At 38.4% G+C, this 27,986-nt stretch overlaps 1 protein-coding gene across 2 annotated transcripts in view; it reads right to left on the reverse strand.

The window, feature by feature from the left end:
• The window catches only part of LOC131348162 (astrotactin-2-like), a 384,655-nt gene that overhangs the window by 217,006 nt on the left and 139,663 nt on the right, over positions 1-27,986 (reverse strand). For both annotated transcript variants that reach the window (XM_058382844.1, XM_058382845.1), the window contains exon 4: positions 788-937. In XM_058382844.1, coding sequence (XP_058238827.1) covers positions 788-937 — 150 coding nt within the window. The remainder of the gene's footprint in view (positions 1-787; positions 938-27,986) is intronic.

A 27,986-nucleotide genomic window follows, 5' to 3' on the forward strand; every position in this document is an offset into this window, starting at 1 on the left:
ACAAATGTAGCATATTGGACTGTGACAAATGTCTATTTGTTTAGATGTTTACTCCATATTTAAAAAAATCAATTTACAAACTCCTTTCCACATGTCGGCTATCAATGAACTGGGTCAAGGGGGGAGCGGAAAGGGGCAGGGCTTAGCATGGTTTTGGATTATGATTATAAGTGTATTGTGATGGCAGGGCAGACACCATCACATGAAAACCGCTCCTCACCCTAACACAGTGCTGGTACTGAAGAAACAGCATCAGTTCAGCACCATGGACAGCATTCATGAGTGCAGCTGCAAGACAGGGCGGCCTACAGCGCCGCAAAAACTCAGCGTCCAATCAGGAGTGCCGCACAAGCTGTTCAATCATCAGCAGAAGATATCTAGAGGGAATCTGGCTCAGCATGGGAGGGGAGGTATGGAGTGAGTTCCAGCCACACCATCAGCACCTCCACCTGCCTATTTTTTTTTGCACCTTTTTGCAAATAAATGAGCACTGTTTTCTAGAACTGCTGACTGAATTCATCCATGTTCCACCTCACAGCGACACGTGTCACAGTATATACACCCAAAACAATCAATCTGTGAAGTGTATTCAATTCATTTCATTTATATTAGCCTAGAAGAAGAAGAAGAAGAAGAAGAATCAGCCCTGTGTTAAAAGTGTAATGTCAAATTTTAACCCCAGTGAAAAACAAAAGACAACATAGAACTGTGTGAAGATTTGTGTGAACCTGCCTTTTCATGACGTGTGTGTGTGTGTGAGTGTGTGTGTCTGTGTGTGTGTGTTTACCTCGGTTTTGAGTGGGTCCTCGTTTGCGGCTGGTGGATGAGCTGTGTGTGGCATTCTGGAAGTGTGTGATCTCCATGGTGGCGTTGGTGCGGAAACTGTCCTTAATTCTCTGCACTAAAGCTTCCACAGACTCGTGCTGGGGCTCCACGACTGTGCAGCACACACACACACACACACACACACACACACACACACATAAGAATCCTGCAAAAACACTAGCAAATCTTTAATTACATCAGCGTTTCAATGACATCAAAATTTAAAACTGGATTAAAATCAGAGTTAGATTTAAAGCATCATTAAATCCTGTTTTTTGTTGTTTTTTTATTTCCCGCTCAGATTTAACCATTAATTAATGATACATTTTTATGCTGAAATTGATTATGGTTAAAATTCTTAATAATGACTGCGTAAAATAAATAGACTGAGACTGAAAAGTCAGGAAAAAGAACCAAAAACCAGAACTACCCAAAATTCACCTGGCATTTATTTATTTATTTATTTTCAGGATTTATAGATTTTCAGGGTTTATAAATTGAGATTTTTATAATATTTAAAACTAAAACATTGCCGCTAAAATAACACCATTTCTGTAAGGTTAACGTTTGTCTATCTGATATGCTGTGTGTTGCAGCAAACATCCAGAATAAATGAAAACTTTTTTCTCCTTTCTCCTTGCTGGTCTACATCCTGACTCTGATAGCAGCAGGGACACTGCCACCTGTACAGCAGCATGGATTCATTATCATCAGGACAGCCTGAAAGGTCACTGTGAGACGTACCATGTGGAAACATGCTGAGTGAGCGGGAAAAAACGTTAAATATATGGAGCAGGACGGAACAGAGGACACGACCTGGACTCTGGGAGACAAATGAAAATGCGTCCAGTTCTCAGGTGTGTCAGGATTCTCCATCTGTCAGAACAGTCTACAACTGACACTTTATTCCAAATCTCTTCATTATTAAAGATCTGATCGTAGGTAATTAAAGGTACAGTTCTCTGTGTAGAATGGATGTTATGATGCTGTTATACACAATGTAGTGATGGGAAGATGTAATTCATACACTGTACTCAAAGTGTAAGACTGATCTTAGATGAGTCATTCCTAATACAGTGGCATATGAATGCCCTCCCTTATGAATTTTCACCTTAAAAATTTAAATTTTCAAGAAATTTGTATCGGCATACGAAGCATTTTCATCATATGAACGAACCAAATTGAGCTGTGCATCCTCCTGGGAGCCTTCAAAACTTGTTAGCGTCAGTGGAAAGCCAAGCGAAGCAAATTTGCGATTTTTATTTCAGTCAGTTAAAGTTGTTTAGAAAGAGTCAACCCACGATACCAATGTTGCCTTCAGCATGCGTTCAAAAGCTAGGTGATCTTTCGGGTGTTTTTTTGCTGACAGATCGGTGGTGTGGGCGGTCTGTTCTATTTTTAGCCCAAGCTTGGTGGTATGACTTCCTGTGAGGAGCCTTGACATGGAATGCTTGGCTTGGGTCAGTTCTTTGTAAGCAGCCGTACAGTTTACATACACTTCGTATTGGGAATATTGGTCATATTTTTGGGCGGCTGGAACGGATTATCTGCATTTATTTCTTATGGGAAAATTTGTTTCATAATACAAAGTTTCACCTTAAGAACTCGCCTCCAGAGCAAATTCTATTCATATGCAGAGGGTCCACTGTATTCAAATAAATAAATAGCTAGCTAGCTAGTGAGTTGTACGAGCTTCCTGAATTTTTACATTATTAAAAATGTTTAATTTAAAAATTAAGTGAACTGGAATCCATGTAAAGTTAATCTGAATTAAAAATGCAACTTAAAAAACTAAGTTTTACATTTCTTCTAGAGTTTTAGATTCATGATTACATTATTAGCCAGATCTAACAGATGAATTCATATGAAACATAACCTTCGTTAATAAGGGAACTGTAAGAAAACGATTTTTATGAGCATGAGGCTTCTCATTTCTCACTGTAATTTAATAACTGGGTCAATATCGGGTAATAACAACGCACTGAGAGAACATCTCCTCTGTGAGGAGCGAGAAGTTGGAGATGGACAGAGTGGGTTTCATTTCCATCCTGCTGAAATTCCAAGCCTCGTGGGAGCTCCTGCCTCACCTGAACATGTTCTGCCCCATTTGTGCCACCGGAGAGCAATATAATATATAAATAACCCTCCTTTTTCCATTGTCTCGCCGAGTCAGAGTGAGGGGGAAAAAAAGGAAAAAACTTTGAGACCGACTATTTATCTGCTGGCTCCATTAGCAGGCCGCGGCGCAGCTCCCTGAGGTTGGCGATGCATCACGAGTTCAATTAAAGTGAGAGATGTAGAGAGGCCGAGCTCTCCCAGGAGCCATAAAGGGTCTGGATGGTGATATGTTCCTCGCTCACTCCGCCGTCCTGTCCTCGCCGTCCCGTCACTTAGCATCATCTCGCACCATTATGGCACATAAGAGCTCAGGTGGGTGTGAGTTACAGCACCGGCGTGAACTTCTTGTAGGAACTGGAAGCTGGAAGTCATTCTGCTGTCCCTAATGGACTAATATCGCTAACATTCTCTACAAATGTGCTGAAATTGCTCAGACTGAAGCATGGTGATGGAAGCATCGTGGTGAAAGTTACCTACTTGCTCGCTTCTTGGAATAATTCTATGTTTACCTGCTTACTTTTTTTTACTTTTGGTAGATAGCCTTCTTTTTGTTTGCTAGAATCAGCTAAAAAAGGGTCAAATTTTGGGGAGGTTCCTGTTCAACTAAAAGTGTTGATACTTTTCCAGAACATAGTCCCAGATTTGTTACTTTTTTAAATAACTTCTTTTGACCAATCAGAAGTGAGAAGCCAAGAGCACGGTGGCATAAATTATATATAAAGTTGTTGTTGATCTTTCAGCTGCTCCACTTGGCACAGGTTTTATGTCGGATGCCCTTCCTGATGCAACCCTCCCAATTTTATCAGCTTGGGACGGGCACTGAATCCAGTGGCTGGGGTTTGGGCATTTCACTGGCTGGGAATCGAGCCCAGGCCTTCTGCATGGCAGGCGAGAAACCTACCACTGAGCCACCAGCACCCCGTAAATCATACATACTGTAAAATAAATGTGAAATTAAAGAAAAAAACAGTTCTAAAAAAATCTGTAAAAAAAAAAAAAAAAAAAGAAAGATCCTTTCAACTGAAATACTGATGGCGCTAACTCATACAGCTAGCTACCTGCTAACAGTTAAACTGTACATACTTACGATTAAGTGTTAAATTGAGAAATGCCGTAAATTTTCGTCTCATCTCTGTTTCAGTCTTCACTGTCTCAGACATTGCTGCAAGGAGTTCAGCCTCAACAGGTTTGAATTTGTTTGGGTCTAAATCTAAATATTTTAACATTATACATTTATTACAAAAAATGTATAATTCATGACAAAATAATACATTTATATTTATTAAATTTAATGTAATTTAATTATAATTTAATTAAATAAAATGTAAACGTAATTTATTAAATTGATATTCAAAAATGTATATATTTATTACAAAAATTTACAAATCTAATTTTTGAATATTATACATTATTAGAAAATTGTGTAATTCATGACAAAAACAATGAATTAATATTTATTAAATTTTATTTGATTAAACTACAATTTAATTTAAATTAAATTTATTACATTAATATTTAATAATGTATACATTTATTACAAAAATGAACAAATCAAGACAGACTTTTATTCAGACGCTTTAAAAAAATAAACAAAAATCTGTGTGGCTTTTAAAATGCTTTCAGAAAGGTTTTTTTTTTTTTTCAAAATGCTTTTCTTCTCCTCCTCAGAGTGCAGAACGTGAAGTAATGAATGAGTTTGGGACATTTACTGAAAGGTCACACGTATGAAAATCGCATCTGTCCCTGGTGTAAAATTCTGTAACTCTGTGTCCATTAGCTCAATTGGCTAAAGAACGTTCCAGAAGCATCATGCAATCCATATTTGCAAAAATAAAATAAAAAACTTCACCACTTGGACTCTTCTTGATTATAAACAAATCTCTCCAGGATGTATAAAGATGAGCAAATGAGTAAAGAGTAAATGGCGAGGGTGAATCACGGAATGAAAGGAAGAATAGGAGCGATCACCGGGACGTAGCGTATCACACGGAACTGTAACATTTCCAAAGGGACCTTTTATAGAAAATGAATGAGATTAATAACTCGCTAGGCAGGACTCCGAGACAATGCTTTAGTGCACAAAAGGTTTAGTGGCTGGCCTTTATAGCAGGTTTAAAGCCATCAATACCTGACAAGCCGACTAGCCGAGGAGCAGCACTGAGCTAGCGTTTCGGCTCGGAAAAGGGCACGCTGCGTTTTTGTGCACTCTGTTAAAAAAAATAAAAAATGGTACAGTGTACAAAACGATGGACGTTATCTATATGAAATACAGACGTTTCCGTGGCAATGAGACAAAATATAGAAGGCGATGTGATGTGAAAAAATATAGATAATTGAGACATAAAGGAAAGAAAAAAATTAAATAGAATAAAATCAATTAATAATAACTGAGTAGTAGTGAGAGAAAAATAATAGACAATAAAACACAAATAAAAATGGATGATCATTATTATTAGTAGTAATAAAAATAAAAAGTAATAGACAGATAACACAAAACAGACAGATAAATAGATAAATAAATAAATCTATTAAATGAAAAATTAATTAATTTCTGGTTGAACTTGTCTCATCCTTTCACTTGTTTTTATTTTCATTTATTTATTTATTTATTTATTTATTTATTTATTTTTATTTTTTTCAGTTGAAACATTTTTTCAGTCTTAATAATAAACCCAAACATAATGAACAGTGTGAGGTGATGGTGTCCATGAAGCTGATTATAATCCTGTAACAACGTGAGCATTTTATTCCTCTTTCACTACAACAAAGACTTAAAAGAACAGATGATGCTTTTTGTCCATTTATAGTTGCATGAAATGTAGTAATATGTTATCGCTTATGGTCACGTCCGGGCGACCCCGCCTTGTGCGGGACGCAAACCCGGACCTCCATGGTACTGCGTGCGCCGGCATGCCATGGAGATATGCATGCCCATATGCAGGATTCAGCTAAGCGCTGCTTTATTAACATAAACACGAGACGGGGGAAACTAACGTCATGACACTAATCAAATGAAACATGAAACAATAGCCGACAAAGACAGGTACAAAAGGATTATAGGGCACAACATTAGGGCTAATGGAGAACAGGTGATATAGCGGGAACGAGAACAATAGGATAGGCGAGGCACAAGATACACACAATAAAGCAGGCTCCGTAGAGTCACCTGCCAGCCCCCTCTCCAGGCCTGGCAGGTGACTGTCCAGAAGTTCCTGACACTTACGTTATAGCAGCTAAAAACGCTAAGTTTCTTTACTGGCCTGGATTGTTTAAAGGTTAATATGAGATAAAATTCAGCTTGTTATGAAACATAAAATTTATAAAAATATGGAAGATGATAATCGTCTCTTTATGGAAAGTGTCACCAGTGAGATAAGTGGTTGCTATAGAAACAATATTGTTGTGTTAATATAAACAATAATAAGTTGTTAATATAAACCTGTGTTTTACAGGGATTCAGACGTCAGGAAGGTGGGTTAAAGCAGTGACTCTTATGTATGAATTCCATGGGATACAGTGAGTTACAGTTGAAATCTTTTTTATTCAATTCAATTCAGTTTTATTTCTATAGCGCTTTTTTTTAACAATGGACTTTGTCTCAAAGCAGCTTTACAGAACATAGAACAAAAAGTTCAAGATTAATATTAGACTTATATTTACATTTATTTGCGTCAAACCCTAATGAGCAAGCCTGAGGCGATTTTTGTGAGGAAAAACTCCCAGAGATGGAAGAGGAAGAAAGGGAACCTCATCCTCATCTGGTTTATCTGCACTGTGATGACATAAACAGATATAAAGTCCTAGAAATGACTGATCACACTCGGTGTAGAAACAGTCCCTGTTTATTTTTCACAGGATTCACCGAACCATCCTAGCTGATGCACCCCAGGGCTCGTTTGTGTCGTTACTTCACGGGTCCTTTCCCACGTTTTTGATTTGATTTGCTTTATAAACGCCGTCGTGCGGCAAAAACGCCACAATTTCCGAAAGCAATTACAAGAAAGTCGTCGAGGGACTCGCAGTAATGTGAAAATGTTCACCTGCCACCTCGGACGACAAAACTCCACCGGAGCTGACTGACTTCATCTCGTCTGGTCTCTGCCATGCCGTACTGACGGCCGCTAACTTGCGACCCCGCTGCTCTGACGCTCGTCTTCGTCAGGACCAAGACGAGCATAAGGAGCGATTGTCTTTATTTTCTCTTTCCTTCTTTTCTCTTATCTCTTCATAGCTTCCTTATCTGCTGCGGTGCTGAGTTACGCTGTCCTACAGAATAGAACACGGCCCAATAGAGAACAGAGGAGATCTATATACTGAGAAGCCAGAGACTGATAAACACAACACACACACACACACAACACACACACACACACACACACAGCCTTGCATAAGTTTTCACCTCCCTTGAACTTTCCTCCAGTTTTCAGTGGAACTTCATTAAGCTTATAAATACATGAATCTGAAGAGCCCATAAAATACTGAAATGAGACAAAAATGTCAGTAATTATTTACAAAATAAATAAATAAATAAATAAATAGGGATAGCATAAGTATTCACACCCTGTTTCTCTGAAACCAATAGAATTAGTCCTGGAGCAACAAATCAGCCCAATTCCTTTCCTAATGCAGCGACAAATCCTACCGCAAACATGTCTTTAATCTTATAAATCGTGATTCTCGAGATTTTATGGCAGCTTTTAGGTCTCTTGTGCATGCAAATGTTTACTAAAAAAAGATCAGGGTTCAAGTTCTAAAAGAACAGAGACGTTAAGATGATCTCCACTAGGAATCAAGTTAATTAAAAAAAATAAAACGAAATAATTTAAACAATAGATAAAGAAATGAATGAATGAATGAATAAATAAATAAATAAATAAATAAATAAATAAATAAATAAATAAATAAATAAATAAATAAGGTGTTCATTTAAATATCCTGTAAATATAATGATTTAAAAATTCATCCCTGTAGCTGCTTGGAAATAATTATTTCTTTTAACTTTGAAGTTCTGGCTCTGATTAGGAGGCGCAGAGGGAGAAATTCGATTCAGCATAGCTTTCTGAGTTTATTTTGTTGTTGCGAGCTTTCCTCCACCTCACACAGGTTAATAGGATGAGGAGAAGCCGATTAATTTAACAACCCTTTTTAAATTGAGAGTTCAAAAAAAAGAGAGAGAGAGAGAGAGAGAGAGAGAGAGAGAGAGAGAGAAAAACAAGTCCTGCTATGCAAACAAGACAAGCGTTAAGCGGTCAGAGCAGAGACTCAGTCAGAGGTAAGCTCCGCTAGGGACGCCATCTTTAATTTTCCTGCTGCTGTGATTCTGTAGGGAGGCAAGACGCCAGAGCCAGAGGACTCAAGAGCCCCAGAATCCTCAGCTTCCCTCATTCTTCCTCTCTCTCTTTCTTTCTCTCTCTCTCTATCTCACTCTGTCTCTTGCTCCGAGGAGGTGAGGATGACAAGCAAGGAAGTGGGAATACTCAGCCATGTGGATCCCTTTTGTGATTTATTCAATTTGCCCTGACTCTGAAAGAGAGAGAGAGAGAGAGAGAGAGAGAGAGAGAGATATCCTGTACCGAGGGAAAGCAGTGACAGAACCTCTGAGCAGTGTGAAAGGGGGATGGAGGCAAAGAAAGAGGAAGAGAAGAAGAAAACTGCTCAGGACAGCAATATCTCACCAGGGGAGCGAAGGACGTAAACAGTACACACACACACACACACACACACACACACACACACCTTCCCAAAGAGAAAACTTTATGACACTCATATATACACTGTAAAACATCCCATAACAAGGCTATGAAACCGTGTACTAAAAAAATAAATAAAAATAAATAACACACACACACACACACACACACACACAAGCTCTCAGCATAACTAAGCTTAGATGGATGGAATCCTGTGCCATGTTGCAAATAAGAGACACTGACACCGAATCCTGACTTCCTCATTCCTCATTTCTGAGATTTCTCAGAAATTCTTGAGGCCTTTAAGAAAACTTAAGCTTGTTTTATTCCTCTGATAAAACAACACTTCGGTATTAAGTTAAGAACAAAGCATCATGAAATTGATCCCCTTTTTAGGTATTTAACCTTTTGGAATGTTTGTGAAAAGGGTTAGACCCTCACTTACGAATGTCCGTCATGTCCTGAAGACGTCCATGTTACAGCTCTACCTCTGACACTAGAGACGCCTTCCATAAACGTTTTCCATAAACAAATGCATCTGTTTCTTATCAGCATCTGATATGCGAATGAGCCATTGCTGTAGAAACGATAAGGGATTAGAACAAGCACATTTATATAAACCCTCCCTACAGTAAGACCTTCATGGTCACATCAACACCTTCAGGGTCTAGAAATGGATTGTGCTTTATATTAATATTAAAGCATTTACCAAATATTTACATTTCTTATTTACACTTAAACTCCTAAAAGAAAAAAACGTATCTGCATTTACTCAGGCTAGATTCCCTAAAACAATGATTTCCTTCATGGCCTCATCTGTGTGGGCAGAGCTAGCATGTCTCCCTGTGTTTCAGTGGTGTCTTTTAGGGTTCTCCAGTTTCTTCCACCAGCCTGAGGACATGATTGGTTTATTGGCATCTCTAGATATTCTGTAGTGTGTGAATGGACGATGGATGGATGGATGGATGGATGAATGGTTGGATGCATATATGGATGGATGAATGGATAGATGAATTGCTGAACTCTTTAGAGCTCTATTTTTAAGCTTAGTTCCATCTAACATCTAAAGTTCCCCTCCGTATTCTTCTAGCTCTTGAAGAACCTTTTAAACTTTCCTAATATATCCTTATAACCCTCACAATCTCAGAGAGTGTCTCTTTGTCATTAAAAATCGTAGATATTCCTTCATAGAAGTAATCATTGAAATCAGCGTGTCAGAAAAACTCAGTGTTTTTATTCTACAGCTTTTTATTCACACCGCTGTGTAAAGCCGGTCTCTTTTATTCTCGTCCATGACGGCATAATTACAAATCAATAAATACCAAACCAGGCTTGAACAGGTTTTAATAGACAGCAGAACCTGTTTATTTGCGTATGTATTCAATGCTGATTATTTCATAAGCAGACATTTTAACTTTTACACATCTATAAATGGCTTTTAAACAGCAGCAACACCAATAAAAAAGCAGAGTGCGAAGTGAGCCGTAAACCTAGCCACCAGAGAATCGTCACGTATTATCTTCGAGCCGCCCTTCATGGACCTCCGCTCTCACTGACCCACTTGTATACAGCGTGAGCTCATTGTCAGCTTTAATTTCATTCGTCCTGTGAAAAGTCCTCGCTGGAAAAGTCCTCGCTGCTCCCTCGTTAGGCTGAAAATCTAATTACGCTCAGCCTTTCGCAGCCCAGCACATGATCCACTGCTCTGACTCTACATTTTACACGCCACCTTTTCGTCCTAGTTTTTTGTACCTGACAGCAAAGGTTTTTTACTTTAAACAAAAAAAAAAAAGCGGACACGTGCTAACAATGCTTATGCTAATTACGGTTTCTAAAAATATCCGTCGTTAATGGATGGTGCTGCAGTTCCAGTTTTGCTGACCGCACACAATGCCATCTGAACAGGTTAAACACACTGCTATGACTTTTCTCCAGGGTTAGAGAGAATGTTTGGGCCTGGATGATCGCCATGGTAACTACTACAATCAGCAGGATTGTTTTTGCAAATGTGGATCAGTCGGGTCCCGTCACAAAAATGGCAGCACCTTTTGCTTCAATAATCCAAAATGACTAGATCTGAGACATGTTTATCATTTTAAAAGTCCCTGGAAGCAGTTTTATATATTTTATCTAGACATATTAGCCTTAAAATTAGCATTACTGATACAAACTTTAGCAGTGGTGTAATGGAACATTTTTATTTAGCTGTCTTTATGTAGGTTGCTCTGTGTCTCGCCTCCTTCTGCTCACATAAATGTTTTAGGTGTATAGTTTATATTTAATAAAGAATACACAGAGCAGTATCAGAAAATATGAGCATAAAATATCCCTGCGTGTCTCTCAGTGCCCGCTGAACTGAAATGCTCACACTTTTACACACTGAATCTTAACACTTAAAAAAAATCTGCCGGATTTTAACTACGATAAAAGTAGAGTTTCAGTTTGGTTGTGTCCATGTTGATGATTGAGTGTCTTTGTCATGTCTCACTCCACAGTGGAGGTTAATATGAAGCTCATATGAAAGTAGACACTCAGGACTTTAAGAATCTGTTGTGTTTCAGAAGGATTTCTATGTGTAGCCTACTAGGGGTGATATATTCATAGAAAAGTTCAAAAAAACAAAAACGGTTAGTTTTTTCCACATAAGTGTTTGTATCTTCAAAGTAAATGTTGATATCAAACCCATTTCTGCTCCCTGAGATGCTCCAAGTGCTTGTTCATCTAAAAAGCAGCTCAAATTCTGATCTTCAACCAGTAAAATTCTGTGTAGGGTTATCCAACAGAGGGAAAAACACGCGTCTAAAACACACTGAAAGCCGAAAAGTCCTGAATTATTTCTTTTCAAATTTGAGAAATAGTGAACAACCTTGACTCACCATAATTGAAATAAATCAATATCATTCTTCTTCCAAGTCAGAATTGCATTATTAATAGACAGTAACACTCAACAATCTCCATATTATTATTTCAATAAGAACCACTATTGCACTCGAGGGGTGTAAGTTTAGTTCAGCAGGTAAAAATAATTGCCCCCGTCTTTCACTTACTCTGCTGTTGGGTTGGAATTACGAGCCAGGAGAGATAGGGACAGATTCGCTTCTGTGTCCTGTCTCAACCCGAGGTAGTTAGCTACTACTTTCTTCATCTCTTTAACGGCCAACGATCCATTCTCCCGTTCTCACGTCTTTAGAAAGTGTTCTACTCGAGGGGAAGGAAAGTAAATAAAAGCACCAAGATCTAGTACCGCTCTTAAAACAAGCATCCCCGAAGCTCGGTGCGGCGTCTGCGCTCTTAACACCTGACCTCGCCACTGTCTAATAACGCTCTCCTTCTCTTTTCCTTTATTTATTTTCTAGGGCAAACCATTGTTTGGATTTTAGAGCCTTCTGCTCCAGAGAGAAGAGAGCAGCGGAGGAGGAGATAAGAATGAAACATGGTCTCATGCAAATCTGTAACGATTCTCAGGAAGTCCATTGAAAAGGAAAGGTTACAATGGTTAAAGTCAACGTGAAGGTTAGGGGCGGAGTTTGCGCTAGAGTCCAGGCTTGATTTAATGTTAAATTCGCATCCTTGATCAAAATGTTGGTACGAGAATCAGATAAATATATCTACAATCCAGATCTGATTGAAATGCATGAGTGTGAATCCATCCTGAAGGCGAGAAGAAGGAAAAAAATGAGGTGAAGCAGGATGAGGTGAGAGAAAGATCAAAGCAGAGTGAGAGCGAGAGAGAGAGAGGGAGAGAGAGAGAGAGAGAAATACAGTGGGACAATAAGTGAAAGAGAAAAGAGAGGAAGTGAGTGAGCGAAGAAGAAATGTGAGAGGAGAATGGAAAGAAATGATGATAGTTGTGAAGACGTGGAAAGAGTGAACTTGAGGTCAGAAGTGACAATGAGAAAATGGAAAAAGAGAGCGAGAGACAGAGAGAGAGAGAGAGAGAGAGAGAGAGAGAGAGAGAGGTATAAAAAAAAGACATTCAGGCTCAGAGAGAGTGACAGGCAATGAGAGAGAAGGGAAAGAAGAGAGATAGAGAGAGATAAATACAGAGTCAGAGGAGGGGAGAGAGAGAGAGAGAGAGAGAGAGAGAGAGAGAATACAGTGGGACAATAAGAGAAAGAGAAAAGAGAGGAAGTGAGAGAGCGAAGAAGGAATGTGAGCGAATGGAAAGTAATGATAGTTGTGAAGACATATGGAAAGAGTGAACTTTAGGTCAGAAGTGACAATGAAAAAATGGAGAGAGAGAGAGAGAGAGAGAGAGAGAGAGAATCAGGCTCAGGCTCAGGCTCAGAGAAAGTGACAGACAAAGAGGGAGACAGGAAAACAGAGAGAGAGAGAGAGAGATACAGTGTCAGAGAAGGAAAGACAGAGACAGAGAACATGAGGGAGAGAGAGAGAGAGACAGAGAGAGAAACAAAATGTGAATGAGTTTTATTTGTCTCTGTGAATCTCACTTACATGTGATATCAGGTCAGGAAGTTGAAGAGAAGTGGGAGTGTGTGTGTGTGTGTGTAGGGGAACGAGGCTCTCATGCTAAATTAACACTGTTCATTTCTCTGCCTGACACACACACACACACACACACACACACACACACATACGGCCCTCTGGGAGTTCAGCGCAGTGTTTAATGTAACCTTCCTAACCCTAAAATACATGAATTTCTATACTTGACCGCCCATGATAACTGAATAGCAAGCTATAAATATGTTTATTATTGCTTTCTAGCAGTCATAAATATATGATTAACCTCAGAGTTAAAACATAAAACACATTATTACTTCCAATTACATATATATATATATATATATATATATATATATATATATATATATACATGTATAACATCTATAAATATCTAATTATTGCTGTAAATCATCTGTAAATACGTAGCTACTGCTATAGAACACCTATAACATGTTTATTACCATTTTAACTGATGTACACAGCTGAAACACACGTAGAACATCTATAAACATTTAGATAATTCTGATCATTTACAAACCTGTTTATTACTGCTGTACAACATCATCTATAAATATGTAATTACTGCTGCAGCAGAACATTTATAAACATTTAGATACTGTTGTAGAACAACTTATAACATGTTTATTACTGCTGTACAGCTTCTGTTGGCACATAGTTACTGATATAGACCATCTATAAAGGTTTAGATAATTTGTAGAACATCTATAAATATATAATTACAGTACTGTACCTATAACACCTATAACATGTAGCTCTACTGTAGAGCATCTACAGTATCTACTGTTGTTTCTGCTGTAGAATGTCTATAAATATGTAATTACCGCTCTACAATACCTATAATGTTTATTACAGCTGTAGAACGTATATAGACATGATTATTACTGCTGTAGAATGCCAATATATGTAGTTACTGGGGTAAAATGTCTATAAATGCTGTTACTGATGCAGAATGTCTATAACTATGTAATTAGTCTGTATAACAAATATGTAACCAATAATAATAATAATAATAATAATAATAATAAATAATTTTAAAAAAGTCAGGATTGTTAGTGTAGAGAAAATGAGCAAAATGAAGGCAATTCCAAATGTTTACAATAAATAAATAAATAAATACTTTAAAATAAATAAGTAAGTAAGTAAGTAAATCAATCAATAAATAACTAAATAATACAAAAAACCCACACTTTTCTACCAATTTTTTCTTTGCTGTAAAAGATATTGCATCAGAGCTCAGTGTCTTCGGGCGTGCTTCAGACATGATAATAGTTATGTAATTGGACTTCATCTGACCACAACACCACATATTGCATTTCACCAGGTTGCCACAGGTTGCATTCCAGTGTCTTTTTTTTTATATATATATATATATATATATATATATATATATATTTGGCTAAAAACCTCTGTACAGCAACAAGCCCTTAAGGTACTGTTACAGTGGGTTAGATCTATAATTCATAGCCAGGCTTTTAAGCAGCAAAGACAGGAGGATGTACTGTACCTGATTTCACACAGCGATACATCTGAGGCACCAGCAACCCAAATGAGATTTAGAAGAAAGAGAAAAAAAAACAAAAAAACTTAGCACCATGCAGCACTTTTGTTTAGAAGGAAGTAAGAGAGGGGAAAAAAATATAAATAAATAAAATGGCATAAACTGCAAAGAGCGAAGCACGTCTCTGACAGAGAAGCATAATTACCAGCTGCACTGTTAATGGAACGACATCACTGACAAGGTTACAGCAGGAGAAATCAAGTGCGGTAAACAAAGCTACAGAAGGAGAGGGTGATATATCTGGTGTTAAATCGTACAGCCAGTTTCACTGCACTCTCAAAATAAAAATCCAAAGTAGGAGCTTTATATAAACGTCTAGATATAGTGTTATAGAGGGCATGAAATTAGCATTAGACTGTATGTCATTACTGCTATACAACATCATCAAGCCTCATTATGTCGCCGGATTTTTTTGCTTTAGTGTAGTAAAGGCTCTTTGGTCAACCATGTGTCAGAGTGTAAAGTCATTATAGTGACGCTATAAACATACAGTCATTATGTTAGACATCAAGTCATTATAAAGGCTTTATAAACACACAGTCATTATGTTATTGACATCAAGTCATTAAAATTATTCTATAAACATATATGTCATTATGTTATTGACATCTGGTCATTATAATGACTCTATAAACATGTCATTATGTTATCAACATCAAGTCATTATAATGACTCTATAAACATACAGTCATTATGTTAGACATCAAGTCATTATAATGACTCTATAAACATATATGTCATTATCTTATCGACATCACGTCATTATAATGACTCTATAAACAGTCGTGTTATCAACATCAAGTCATTATAATGACTGTCATTATCTTATCGAAATTAAGTCATTATAATGACTCTATGAACATATATGTCATTATCTTATCGACATCAGGTCATTATAATGACTCTATAAACATATACTGTATGTCATTATGTTATTGATGTCAAGCCATTATAATGACTCTAAACACATATATGCAATTATCTTATACATAGTTATAGATGCATCTATAACCGTGTCATTAAAGCCATTCAGTAATTCAGACAATAGAGTATGAGGTCTTTATTACTCATGAATATGACCTTCATAGAAAGTCTTACCACATATATAACTATGACTATATATGGATATATAATAATCACTCTGTAGCACATCTATAAATTTGTTATTACTGCTGTATGACATCACAAATGTGTCATCTGGTAGAATTTCTGTAAAATGTCATTAGCTTTGTATAATATTTAGAACTTGCATCTACATCGTTTCCTTTCAAGTGGACAGAAATGGCTGACCTTTGGCTTGGCTACCGTTAGCATCAGTTACCTCCACAGTAAACATTCTGAGATGAAGCTGAATGTCGATCGGCTGATTGCTAATATTTACCAGGTTATATGAAGGGCATAAGGAACTAGAGAGTTTCTAAGTCATGATTATAAGTGAAGATGGAGCCTCAGTATGGCGAGTTGGAGAGGGTGTGGGTGGTGCAGTGTCTCCCAGCGCCCTGTTCATCTCCGTCTCCTCACCGTCTCTCGCTGGGTAATGAAGCAAGAAAGCTTTATGCATCTGGAAAAATCGGCCAAATGAAAAGTGACAGGCCGAGCTCATCGATCTTGCCCGTCTGGAGCCTGTGGGACAGCAGCTAATGGACTCTCAGCGTGGCCTCGAGGCATCAGCCACAGCCGCAGAGATCTCCTACGGCTAGCTATGCATGGAATATACAGGTCGCAGCAAAAGGTGACGTTTGAAAATGGTAGAGAATAAAATTCTAAATCTTAACCTCTGCTTCGCAAAATCTTTTCCTCTTAAAAGTTTTCAGATCTGTGTTACTGATTCCATTTTTAGTCATACTACTGCACCTAGTAATAAGAATATATATGATACATACTATGGAACACATTTCTGGCTAAATTAATGTGCTTAGTGTTCATAGGGCTACATGACACCTACACAACCAGTTCGTAACAAGTGACTCACATTCTTACAGCCTTATTACAACTGCTGCTTTCATTTTGAGTTCTAAGTTGACATAATTCCTAAAGCTTATACCTGACATAAGGCTGTGTTATAACACTTTCCAAGATGACTTATTCAAGAATGTTGACATAGACTCACATAATGGTGTCAGCATCAAACACAGTCTGTCATAACCTCTCATTGTTAAGTGTTATGAATGGCTTATGAAGGTGTTGTGTCAGGTGAGCTGATCACCTTATAGAAAAACGACCAAAACCATTGTTATGCCTGCTAATGCCTGTTCATAAGCCTAAGTGTTTATGTTAGCTCCTATGAACGGCTTATGAAGTTGTTGTATCAGATAAGCTGATCCATCTTACAGTAAAACAACCAAAACTATTGTTATGCCAGCTGATGCCTGTTAATAAGCCTAAATGTTTATGTTCATGTCAGCTGCTATGTTGACTGTTAACTAAGTGGTAAGTCATCTTGAGAGTAAAATAGTCTCAATGCACTTAATATTCTCATACATTTAGTTAGGCTTATGTCAGCTGTCCTAAAGGGCTTATGTAGGTCTTACGTAGCCCTATGAACACAACCCTTTACACTTTTCTGTATATTGAAAAATGTCTGTGAAAAGTCATTTAAATTACAAATACATGAATATCTGTTACTGAATTATCTAAACACCGCTCACTCATATTTCCGTCCTTTTCAAATTATATATGTAATTAAGAATTCAGACCTAAAAGAAAAAAATAAATTCTACATCGATCTAATGTCCGATTTCATTCTCAGTTCATCAACCTTCACCACTGAATCTCATGCTCATTTTGACCAAGCTACAGTAATCACCACCGAAGGCCATCTTTTTTTTATCTGCTGAAGAGCCGTAAATGAACGCCATCTTTATAATTGCTCATAAAGTTGCTCAGCCTTGTACGAACTGCACGCTCACCATAAGGTCAGCTTTATTAGAGCCACAAGCATGTTCTCTTCTCGCTTCTCTCTCTTTCACTCACCAACCACCAAGATGACCCACGGACCGTGTATTAATCTTATCGTCAGGCAAACGTGTCAGCTTAAATCAGTAAGAAATAATTCAACGTTGATATTTGAAACAACTGAATTATTTAATTGCAGCCGGGTTTTAGGCTGAAACGTGATCAGGTCTGGTTCTCCAGTAATTACTAACACATGTAAGGACGGAAATGAACCAGAAAAGGCATTATGCAAATGAAATTATTATGACGGTGCAATTCATCACCGCAGCAGATAATTCAGTTAATGGAATGAGCCATGAATCAGAATGATTTCTCCTCTTGATTGCGCTTTGAACGAGCGGGTATGACGTGGCAGGGCTCCTTTTTTTTTCCTCGGGTCAGATGAATCGCTTGCCCTTGTGCTCGGAAAACGCTACAACACTGGAACGGACATTATCCTAATTGTTCTATAAGGATTTAAAGCCCTGCTGGGACAGAAGCTCAGGTCAGAATTGCTTTTCTATATTTTCCAGGACAATAGATATTGAAAGTGGATCGCTTGCTCGTTAGAGTACTCAAGCACTGGGTGAGTGCTAGACTCACATACTATGTTGCGTTTACATGTTTAATGCTATTTATAAAAGGTGGGGTTAGCATTTTTATGGATTCAAGACAGGACATGGCCAATGGTAAGTCGGTCAGTAGGACAGTAAGTAATTACGTCAGTCAGTGTTTGAGTAGGTCAGTCAATCAGTCAGTAAGTAAAAAAAATAGATAGGTTGGTCAGGAAAGTGAGTCAGTCAGTATTTAAGTCAGTCAGTAAGTTAATTCAGTCAGTCAGTAGGCAAGTCAGTCGGTCGGTCAGTTACTAATTATGCAATTAGGCAAGTAAATAAGTTAGTACGTAGGCCAGTCAGTAGTTAATTAATAGGTATTAGGTAAGTCAGTAAATTAGTCAGTAGGTCAGACATTCAGTCACTAATATCGTAACTAAGCAAGTGGGTAAGTTAGTAGGTAAGTCAGTCAGTAATTAATTAATTAAATAGGTCAATCACTAAATTAGTGAGTAGGTCATTCAGTCAGTCTATCAACAACCCAGACAATAAGCCAGTCAGTCAGACAGTAAGTAAGTCACTAAATTAGTCAGTAGTTCAGTCAGTCAATCAACAACTCAGTCAGTCAGTAATTATGTCAGTAGGCAAGTCAGTTACTCAGTCAATTAGTAGGGAAATCAATAAATTAGTCAGTGAGTCAGTCAATTAGCAACTCAGACAATAAGACAGTCAGTCAGGCAGTCAGTAATTAAGTGTCAGTAGGCAAGTCAGTTAGTCAGTAATGAAGTACACAAGCAGGTAGGAAAGTTAGTAGGTCAGTAAGTCACTAAATTAGTCAGTTGTTCAGTCAGTCAGCAACTCAGTCAGTCAGAAATTAAGTATGTCAGTAGGCAAGTCAGTCAGTCAGTAATTAATTAATTAAGCAGGTAAGTTAGTAGGTAAGTTAATCGGTCAGAGATTAAATAATTAATTAAGTCAGTAAGTCAGCTATTCAGGAGTAAAGATGGCTGTTAGTTGTATAAAAGCTGCAGGCTGCAATAACACCTTTCACCTGAGTCATGTGTCCTAACACCAGACTCACACCTGACATATGGCTGTTATAACACCTTCCTAATGGCATGGGAAACTTAGCTATTTAACTTGGCTATTAAAATAAATGTTTATGTAGTTTCACATATATGTACATGTCTGTGTAGGTATATTTCAGTCGTCATGAAGGGGTTATGTAGATTCCCTGTAGCCCTACGTAGCATTCTGCTTTTCACGTCAGTAAAAAAAGTTTCACACCTGAAACTTTAGTGACTTCTCCAGACAGGAAGTTCAGTATTCGGTGTTGTTAGGAGAGATATACAGGTGAACGTGAGCTAATGTTTGTTTTGCTCCATCAGTATACAGCATTTATCTGCTCCTCCACCTGTCAGAGGCTTGGGTATGTATTTATTTGTCCGGCACTGCACTGTGTTTGTGTGGCTCGTGTTTGCTTTTTAGAAACCCTGGCACTTGCTGTAATATTCTACAGAGCAGACAATATGCATTAGATGTAGACAGAGTCTCTCTCGGGCTCTGTGAGAGCTCTTCAGAAGAAAACTAACTGCTGGAAGAAACTGCGTTTAAGAAATTAAAGGGAAAAAAAAGTTCTCCCGCTGTTAAGTAAGAGCAACGAACTTTGCAGGAGGAATGGATAATTGCCGTACTTCATTCCAAACAGATTTGAAGACTGCACTTTTGACGTGCTTAAAATAAATCTGTTATTGCCTGAGAATTTTCCTTCTATTGACTTTGAAACCTCTGGGAGCAAGATGGCTGGAGGGTGTAGCGCACAATGAGGCAATTTCGCAACTATATGCCCCTCCTGACTCCTACACTATAGATCTACACCTCCCTCAGACGCTCTGCAGCGGAAAAGTGATAGAAAATAATAAGAAACTTCTGAACAACTTTTGTCTGTTGCAGAGATTTGATTCGTTATTGAAAGGCTCGAGTAAAGATTCGATAACTCTAAAGAGTTTGGTGAGGAGACTACACAGTTAATTACACAATACACTGCTGGGCTGTTGAATTCTCAAATCTGATTGGTTGGAAGACGCATATTAATGCATCAGCGTTGCTATAGCAACAGCTCATTCACACAGGAGTCTATTGCTGACTCTCTATAGAAACAAAGCCTAGTAATAAACAAATTTAAAAGAAAAAATGTTATTTAGCACAAAAAATCCCAAATAACATTTTATGTTTATAATAATAAAGAAAGAAATGTATTCTGATGAAATTTATTCACAATTTTAGCTATTATCATTTGCTTAAAGTCAGTTAACATTAAAAAAATAAAAATAAATCAGATCATGTGTGTTTCCTGTTGTACATGCCCCTGTGAAGGAGCTGTTACTATAGAAACAATAACATAGTAATGTATTATAAGCTGCACTACTGTTTATAACAAAATGTCTACTGTTATAAAACAACAACACAAGTTCTGACCAATCAGAGTCCTCGATACAACCATGGATAAGAGTTTGTAGTCGGAGAAGTTGAAAGCTGTTAAAGACAATCAGGTATCCATTAAAGTGCTCTGATCTGTCTACTGTATCTGATAGTAAAGAGAGAGAGAGAGAAAGAGGGAGAGAGAGAGAGAGATAGAGAAAGAGAGGAGAGAGACAGCAATAGAGAGAAACAGACAAAGAAAGGAAGAGAAATAGAGTGAAAGAGGGAGAGAGAGACAGAGAGAGGTAGAGAGAGACAGAGACAGGGAGAAGTGAACTGCAGGCTTTTGACCTAAAGCTTTTTACCCTGAAGCAATCCTCCTCAAAGAAAGCATCTCACACTCAGACAAAAAAAGCAATTTTGAGTGGGCTGATTGAAGGCAATCACGATGATATATATATATATTTAAAATTACCTTTTTTTATAGGATTTCATCTAGCACTTGTCAAAGCAAAGTCAAAGACGGAACATGGGCCAATCATCAAAATTTCATTTCATTATATTGTTCTACAACAAAGAATACGCTCCGTTACATCACCTGTAATCAGAAGGAAGAGCAATAAGATTGATGGAATTTATTTTCATTTATTTATCTCTTATTGTGCAAAGCATTGACAAATCTTCATCATCGACAGCAGATTCTGATCCTGAGCATCCTCGGTTCTAATGCTGAGATCTAATAAGGTTCTCAAAATGGACCACGGGGGTAAATAATCAGTGTCGGGGTAGTTACACTGCTTTATTACATCATGATATTATTGGACAAGTTTTTCTGAGAAGAAATGGACGAAGACAGTTGTTTCAGTTTTAAGAAAAGAGTAAAGATTCTTTTCGTTTTAAATGTTTGCTTTGTTTACCGAAAACAAACCACATCGCAGCCTACAGAAACTCTCCATCCAACCTGCGGAAGCATATTGAGGTATTCATACTTTTACTTTCTGTTAAAAGCTTGAAATGGATATTGCCTGTGCCATGATGTATGTATGGTGAGGCAAATGTTTTTTATATTTGTTTGCCTAGTTGCCATAGCTTTGCATATACACCACCAACGCATTGGTAATGATGTTAGTTAACACGCAAAAACGTATGCTGCGTCCAAATTCTCATACTATCTGTCCTAAATAGTATTCAAAAATAGAATTAATATGCCCCAAATCGTAGTATGCTGAAAAGAGTATTCCAAAAATTCCCGGACGGTTTACTACTTCCGGTAGAAATTCGAAGTGCGGAACGATGCACACTCTAACAGGTAATATTGCCCACAATGCATTGCCACGCAGGTGGGAGGAGCCTTGAAAATTGTGTAAATGCATATTAAAACGGTGTAAATAAAACGTGGAAATATACTGTATATCACTTATATAAAGTGCGAATAGTAAATTATAACGGATAAATAAGAATAAAAATAATATGAAAAAGAACAGGGGTCAGCATGGGCACCATGACAGGTCTGCGGCTATGCGGCCCCATACGCAACAAACTGTCCTGCACTGTGTATTCTGACCCCTTTCTATCAGGACCAGCATTAACTTCTTCAGCAGTTTGAGCAACAGTAGCTCGTCTGTTGTATCGGATCACACGGGCCAGCCTTCGCTCCCCATGTGCCTCAATGAGCCTTGGCCGTCCATAACCCTGTCGCCGGTTCACCACTGTTCCTTCCTTGGACCACTTTTAATAGATACTGACCACTGCAGACCGGGAACACCCCACAAGAGCTGCAGTTTTGGAGATGCTCTGATCCAGTGGTCTAGCCATCACAATTTGGTCCTTCATCAAACTCCCTCAAATCCTTACACTTGTCCATTTTTCCTGCTTCTGTCATCAACTTTGAGGACAAAATGTTCACTTGCTGCCTAATATATCCCACCCACTAACAGGTGCCATGATGAGGAGATACTCAGTCTTCACCTGTGGTCAAAATGTTATGCCTGATTAGTGTATTTTAAACTTTTGTATGGATTATTCTTTTATTAGTAGTGTTCGTTTATACTGATTATAATCTCACCCACCGACACAGACGGACCCCCCTACTGACCACTGTCCACAGAAAGTTGGACGTCTCTAGAGGCCGAGTAAAACCCGGTGTAAACAGATGCATAAAAGTAACACTTTTTACTTATTTTTTTTTTCAGTGTAAAGAAAAGTTCTCTCACAGAGTTTGTGTGTCAGGAGAGCAAAAGAACAGAGTTTGTGTAAGTTAGCTGAGAAAAGTGAGCTGAGAGTGAAGCCTTGTGGGAGGTGTGTGTAGGTATGGAGGTGTAGGAACGCTTTCATTCATTTACATTCAGGTCTAGATTTCTGTGGCTAAAAAAAATAAAGCAGCAAGACAGAAAAAAAAGACAAAACAAAAAGTGCAAGATGGATTATAGAGCAAGGTCAACAAACCGAGGGCACGACCTCCTGAATGAACCGGAAAACACAACCAAAAGAAATAAAGCAATCAGGGGCATGGAGAAAGATCCTGAAAGGTGTTCTTTCTTTATTTATTTTACTAACTTTAGGTCAAAGAAAGGGAGTGTTTCAGAAGTATTGCTGTTTTCAGCATACTAGCAGTGATTATATTCATAGAAAAGTTTCATTTAAAACAAAAACGGTTCATTTTTCTCCACACAAATGTGCAAGTTAAATGTTGATATCAAACCCATTTCTGCTCTCTGAGATGTTCCAAGTGCTTGTTCATCTAAAAAAGCAGCTCAGATTTCATCTTCAACCAGTAAAATTCTGTGTAAGGTTCTCCAACAGAGGGGAAAACACACGTCTAAAACACACTCATTTTAGATCAGACTCACACTCATATCTTTGTACTGATTGAAAATCATTCCATTTCCATTCCTCTGGTGGACTGGAGCACTGGTAAAATAAAAAAAAAAGGTTGAATGTTGAGCAACTAAGAACTCATGTTTAAAATACATGAAATTAGATTTTATTGTTCTCTGTCATAAATAAAAATCAGACTCCTTCAGTAAGAGCTAATTGTGACAGAAAGCACATTCCAACTCAGAGCAGTTCATGATTAAAAGCTCTTCTCTTGTTCATGGTTCAAGGTGGCCCTTCAGCAAACGCCGTTACTAAGGAGACGCTGAGCCAAATATAGATACCACGAGCACCATGCTCTCATATTCACTTCCATCAGAGAGGACGATCACGATGCACGTGTCTGACGTAGAATCATAAACTTGAATACACGTTAGCACGTTATGATGTACAGAAACAATGAAAGAAACGTCCCATTATGTGCCACGTGCTGGTTTGGTCACTTCCCAGGCTCCGGACTGCCCATTTTATACTAAAGAGTCACTGTGACATCATTCCCTAGCTTCTGATTGCAAACTGAGTCACATGATGGAGTCACATGAAACTCAATCCTAAACGACAGAACAGCATGTGACACGTTTCCGTTTGTGTGAACACAGGAGTTTCGCTAAATTGAAAGATTCATTTATTAAACATGAGTCTGCATGAGGTTTCATAACCATACCCAGAACAGTGCATTTAAATAGTAACTGAGAACATTGTAACTGAAACAGCTGACACTGGGCTCAGTGTTTATGAAGAACATTAGATAAATAAATCAAAAATAAAGGAAGGAAGGAAGGAAGGAAGGAAGGGAAATAAAGAAAAGGAGGGAGGAAGGAAGGAAGGAAGGAAGGAAGGAAGGAAGGAAGGAAGGAAAGAAAGAAAGAAAGAAAGAAAGAAAGAAAGAAAGAAAGAAAGAAAGAAAGAAAGAAAGAAAGAAAGACAGATAGACAGACAGACAGACAGACAGACAGACAGAGTGGTGCAGTGAGTGAAGTGAGTGGTGTTTATGAGCTGAAGTGAGAGCAGGTTTCTCTCTGACTGAATTCTCTGTGGATCAGACGCCTGTGTTATTCACCTGAAATACAGATCTCTCTCTCTCTACTATACCAAGGTTGCAGTGTAAATGACTGCTATATGACCTGAAACTGTCCTCACACACACACACACACACACACACACACACACACACACCTCTGTAGAGAAGGAAGCACTGGCATCATTTCTGTATCATTTGATTTTTCTCACTTGTACAAACCTCAACTGAACTGAAATTCTAACCCATATGCTGACTTGCTCACTTTTTATTCTTATTTTTATTATTAACTAAACACCCCCTCCACACACACACACACACACACACACACATGCACACAGCTTATTGATTTCAGCACGTGCTGTGTACTTACTGAAGTGATGCCAATTTCCTAGAAACCATGTTGCTTAGCATTAACATAGATGAAATTCTCTCTCTCTCTCTCTCTCTCTCTCTCTCTCTCTCTCTCTCTCTCTCTCACACACACATGCACACACGCACACACACACACACAGCTCAATGATAATCTTATTTCCTTCAGTGTTCCATCGCTTTCGGTTCTGAATGCTCAGGCTCGACTATAGAAGGCTTTTATGTTGTGTGTGTGTGTGTGTGTGCATTAATAATGTCATGAAATTTATCTCTAAAAACAGTGACCTGGATACATTTCACATGGAGCAGAAACTTGGATTATTCAGCCAGAGAGCTGCGTGTTATATGACGCGTCTCTTTACATCCTGCATTTAAACACAAAACTTTTTTTTGTTCTTCTTTGCTAGTTTGTTTCTTTTAATTTACCCAACACGACTTTTTCACTCTTGGCCCCGGTTCTGGCTTCATCACAACTGTGGTTGAGAAACAGGCCAAACTCCTGACACTTTTACACAATTACCTTTTAAACCAGAGAACAGCAGGATGTACTAGCTATCAAAGCTAATAAGCTAATATTGCTTAAATGGGCTTCATGAAGAAAGAAAGAAAGAAAGAAAGAAAGAAAGAAAGGAAGGAAGGAAGGAAGGAAGGAAGGAAGGAAGGAAGGAAAAAAGAAAGGTAAGAAGGAAGGAAGGAAGGAAGGAAGGAAGGAAGGAAGGAAAAAAAGGGTAAGAAGGAAGGAAGGAAGGAAGAAAGGAAGGAAAGAATGAATGAATGAATGAAAGGAAGGAAGGAAGGAAGGAAGGAAGGAAGGAAGGAAGAAAAAAAGAAGGGTAAGAAGGAAGGGAGGGAGGAAGAACTGTATTTAGTACGAAACATTCATATTTGAATAAAGAGTGAAGTTTTTTCCCAGACTTAACATTAATAATCATAGAGTTTGCTTTAAACTCTCACGTGTTCTCCACTCAAACCAAAGCTACGTCCAAAACGTGAAAATTCCCAGACATGAGTGAATGATTTCGCGAGAACCGCCGGTGTCGCTGCGCTCATCTGCTCCTCTCATCACCTTTATCATCACATCACATCACCACGAACTAACCCATGACATTTCAAAGCAGTTTATCTGTATCGCCGCTGCCCCGCCCTTCAATTAGTCTCTGACCCAATCAGAGCGGAGGATCTACACCATGGCCTTTATCCAGGTGAGGAGGTGTGTCACGCGACGATGAGCTTTCAGGTTCATTCTATTAAACACTTTGAGTAAAATGTCCATAGGTCCAGAGGTCACTTGACAGCATTAGATTTACGTACGTTTCCAAACATTCCTCCAAAATTAACCTTTAAATCTAACGGTCATTTCTGACGTAATGGTCATTCCTCATAGCCTTTTATTAGCATGACTGCAGTTTCTACATAGTAATGGAGCTATACTGGCTCGAGTATTTATAGCAAACATCAAAAGATCAAGGAAATCAAATATCCATCAATATATTCTTCTATCTTTTTGTCTAGCTTGTCTCTCTCTCTTTCTCTCTCTCGCCATTTCTTGCTCTATTTTCTCGACAGATTCGTGTCACCACCCGGGAAGAGCTGATGAACAAATTGCCATAGCAATCAAATTAATGGAGTGTGGCTAAGACAGAAATCAAGGCTGATTGCAGACTGTATTCTGAGATTTCATGTCCAGCTGTCTGAATGAGTCACAAAACACAGAGAGAGAGAGGACAGGGAGTGAGAGACAGAGCATTCTGAGGGACAGACACTGGGGTTTTGGTGCTGATGCAGTGTCCAGGTTCATCCCAGAGTCCAGCAAGCACTTCTGTTACACTGTAGCTTGGGATAAATTCTGCATGGAATTCTGTAGCTTGTGGGTGTGGCCTTTATGTTGTTCTGTAGATTGTGGGTGTGGCTTGTCTGTTAAACTGTAGTTTATAGGTGCAGCTTGTATGTTATGCTGTAGCTTATGGGTGTGGCCTATATGCTACAGTGTAGCTTGTGAGTGTGGTCGGTCTGTTATACTGCAACTTGTGGGTGTGGTCTGTCTGCTATTCATTAGTGGTCTGTATGTTATACTGTAGCGTGTGGGTGAGGCCTGTCTGTTATTCTGCAGCTTGTGGGTGTGGTCTGTCTATTATACTGTAGCTTGTGGGTGTGGCTTGTATTTTATACTGTAGCTTGAGGGTGGGGCCTGTCTGTTATACTGTAGCTTGTGGGTGTGGACAATCTGTTATACTGCAGTTTTTGGGTGTGGCCTGTATGTTATACTGTACATTGTGGGTGTGGTCTATATGTTAATCTGCAGCTTGTGGGTGTGGCCTGCATGTTATATTGTAGCATGTGGGGGTGTAGAATGTCTGTTCTACTGTAACTCATGGGTGTGGCCTGTCTGTTATACTGTAGGGTAGAAAAGCAGTGAGTGCTAACAACAACACTGACAGGATGTCTGTTAGCCGTCACTTAGCATTCTGCTAATGCTAATTAACGCCATGCTAGCTTCTAGCTAATGTCATTTATAATCGTAGAGAACAACAGAAGTGTTTGAAAATGCAGTGTGAGGAAAAGTGTAGATGATTCTTTGTAGACTGATATTTAAAAAACAGACAGTAGTACATTTATATAGGTGTGTGTGTGTGTGTGTGTGTGTGTGTGCGCGCTTGGTGTAAGGGTTTCAACGTAAAATCCTTCCATTCATCTGACTCATTTAAGTGTCAGTGTCAGTGTCAGTAGCATCTGCCTGCTAGCGAAAAGAGCGAAGCAGCAGCAGAAAATAAAAATATTTATTTCTAAAGACTGCCACTGGGAGGTTAATCTGTCTGAAGTGACACCACACACACACACACACACACACACAGTACTTTTATAGTACAGTATTGGCTCTAATCCTCGACAGACACGAGCAAACACTCAGAGAAAGAGAGAAAGAAGGGAAAAAAGAACTTTCATCTACTACAGTGCTGTTTACTGAATGCTGGATTCTGATTGGTCAGAAAGTCTTCATTCATTTTCAACAGCAGCAGCAACAGTAGCTCTCACTGAAAAAAACTGCTGTGGTTTAAAAAGTTTCCAAAAATAAGGAAATTAAGCAAATAAATAGATTAATAAAACAATTAGCTTTGCTTCAGTTGATTATGGTGTGT

Source organism: Hemibagrus wyckioides, linkage group LG28, assembly GCF_019097595.1.
Source record: "Hemibagrus wyckioides isolate EC202008001 linkage group LG28, SWU_Hwy_1.0, whole genome shotgun sequence".
Taxonomy (NCBI): Eukaryota; Metazoa; Chordata; class Actinopteri; order Siluriformes; family Bagridae; genus Hemibagrus; species Hemibagrus wyckioides.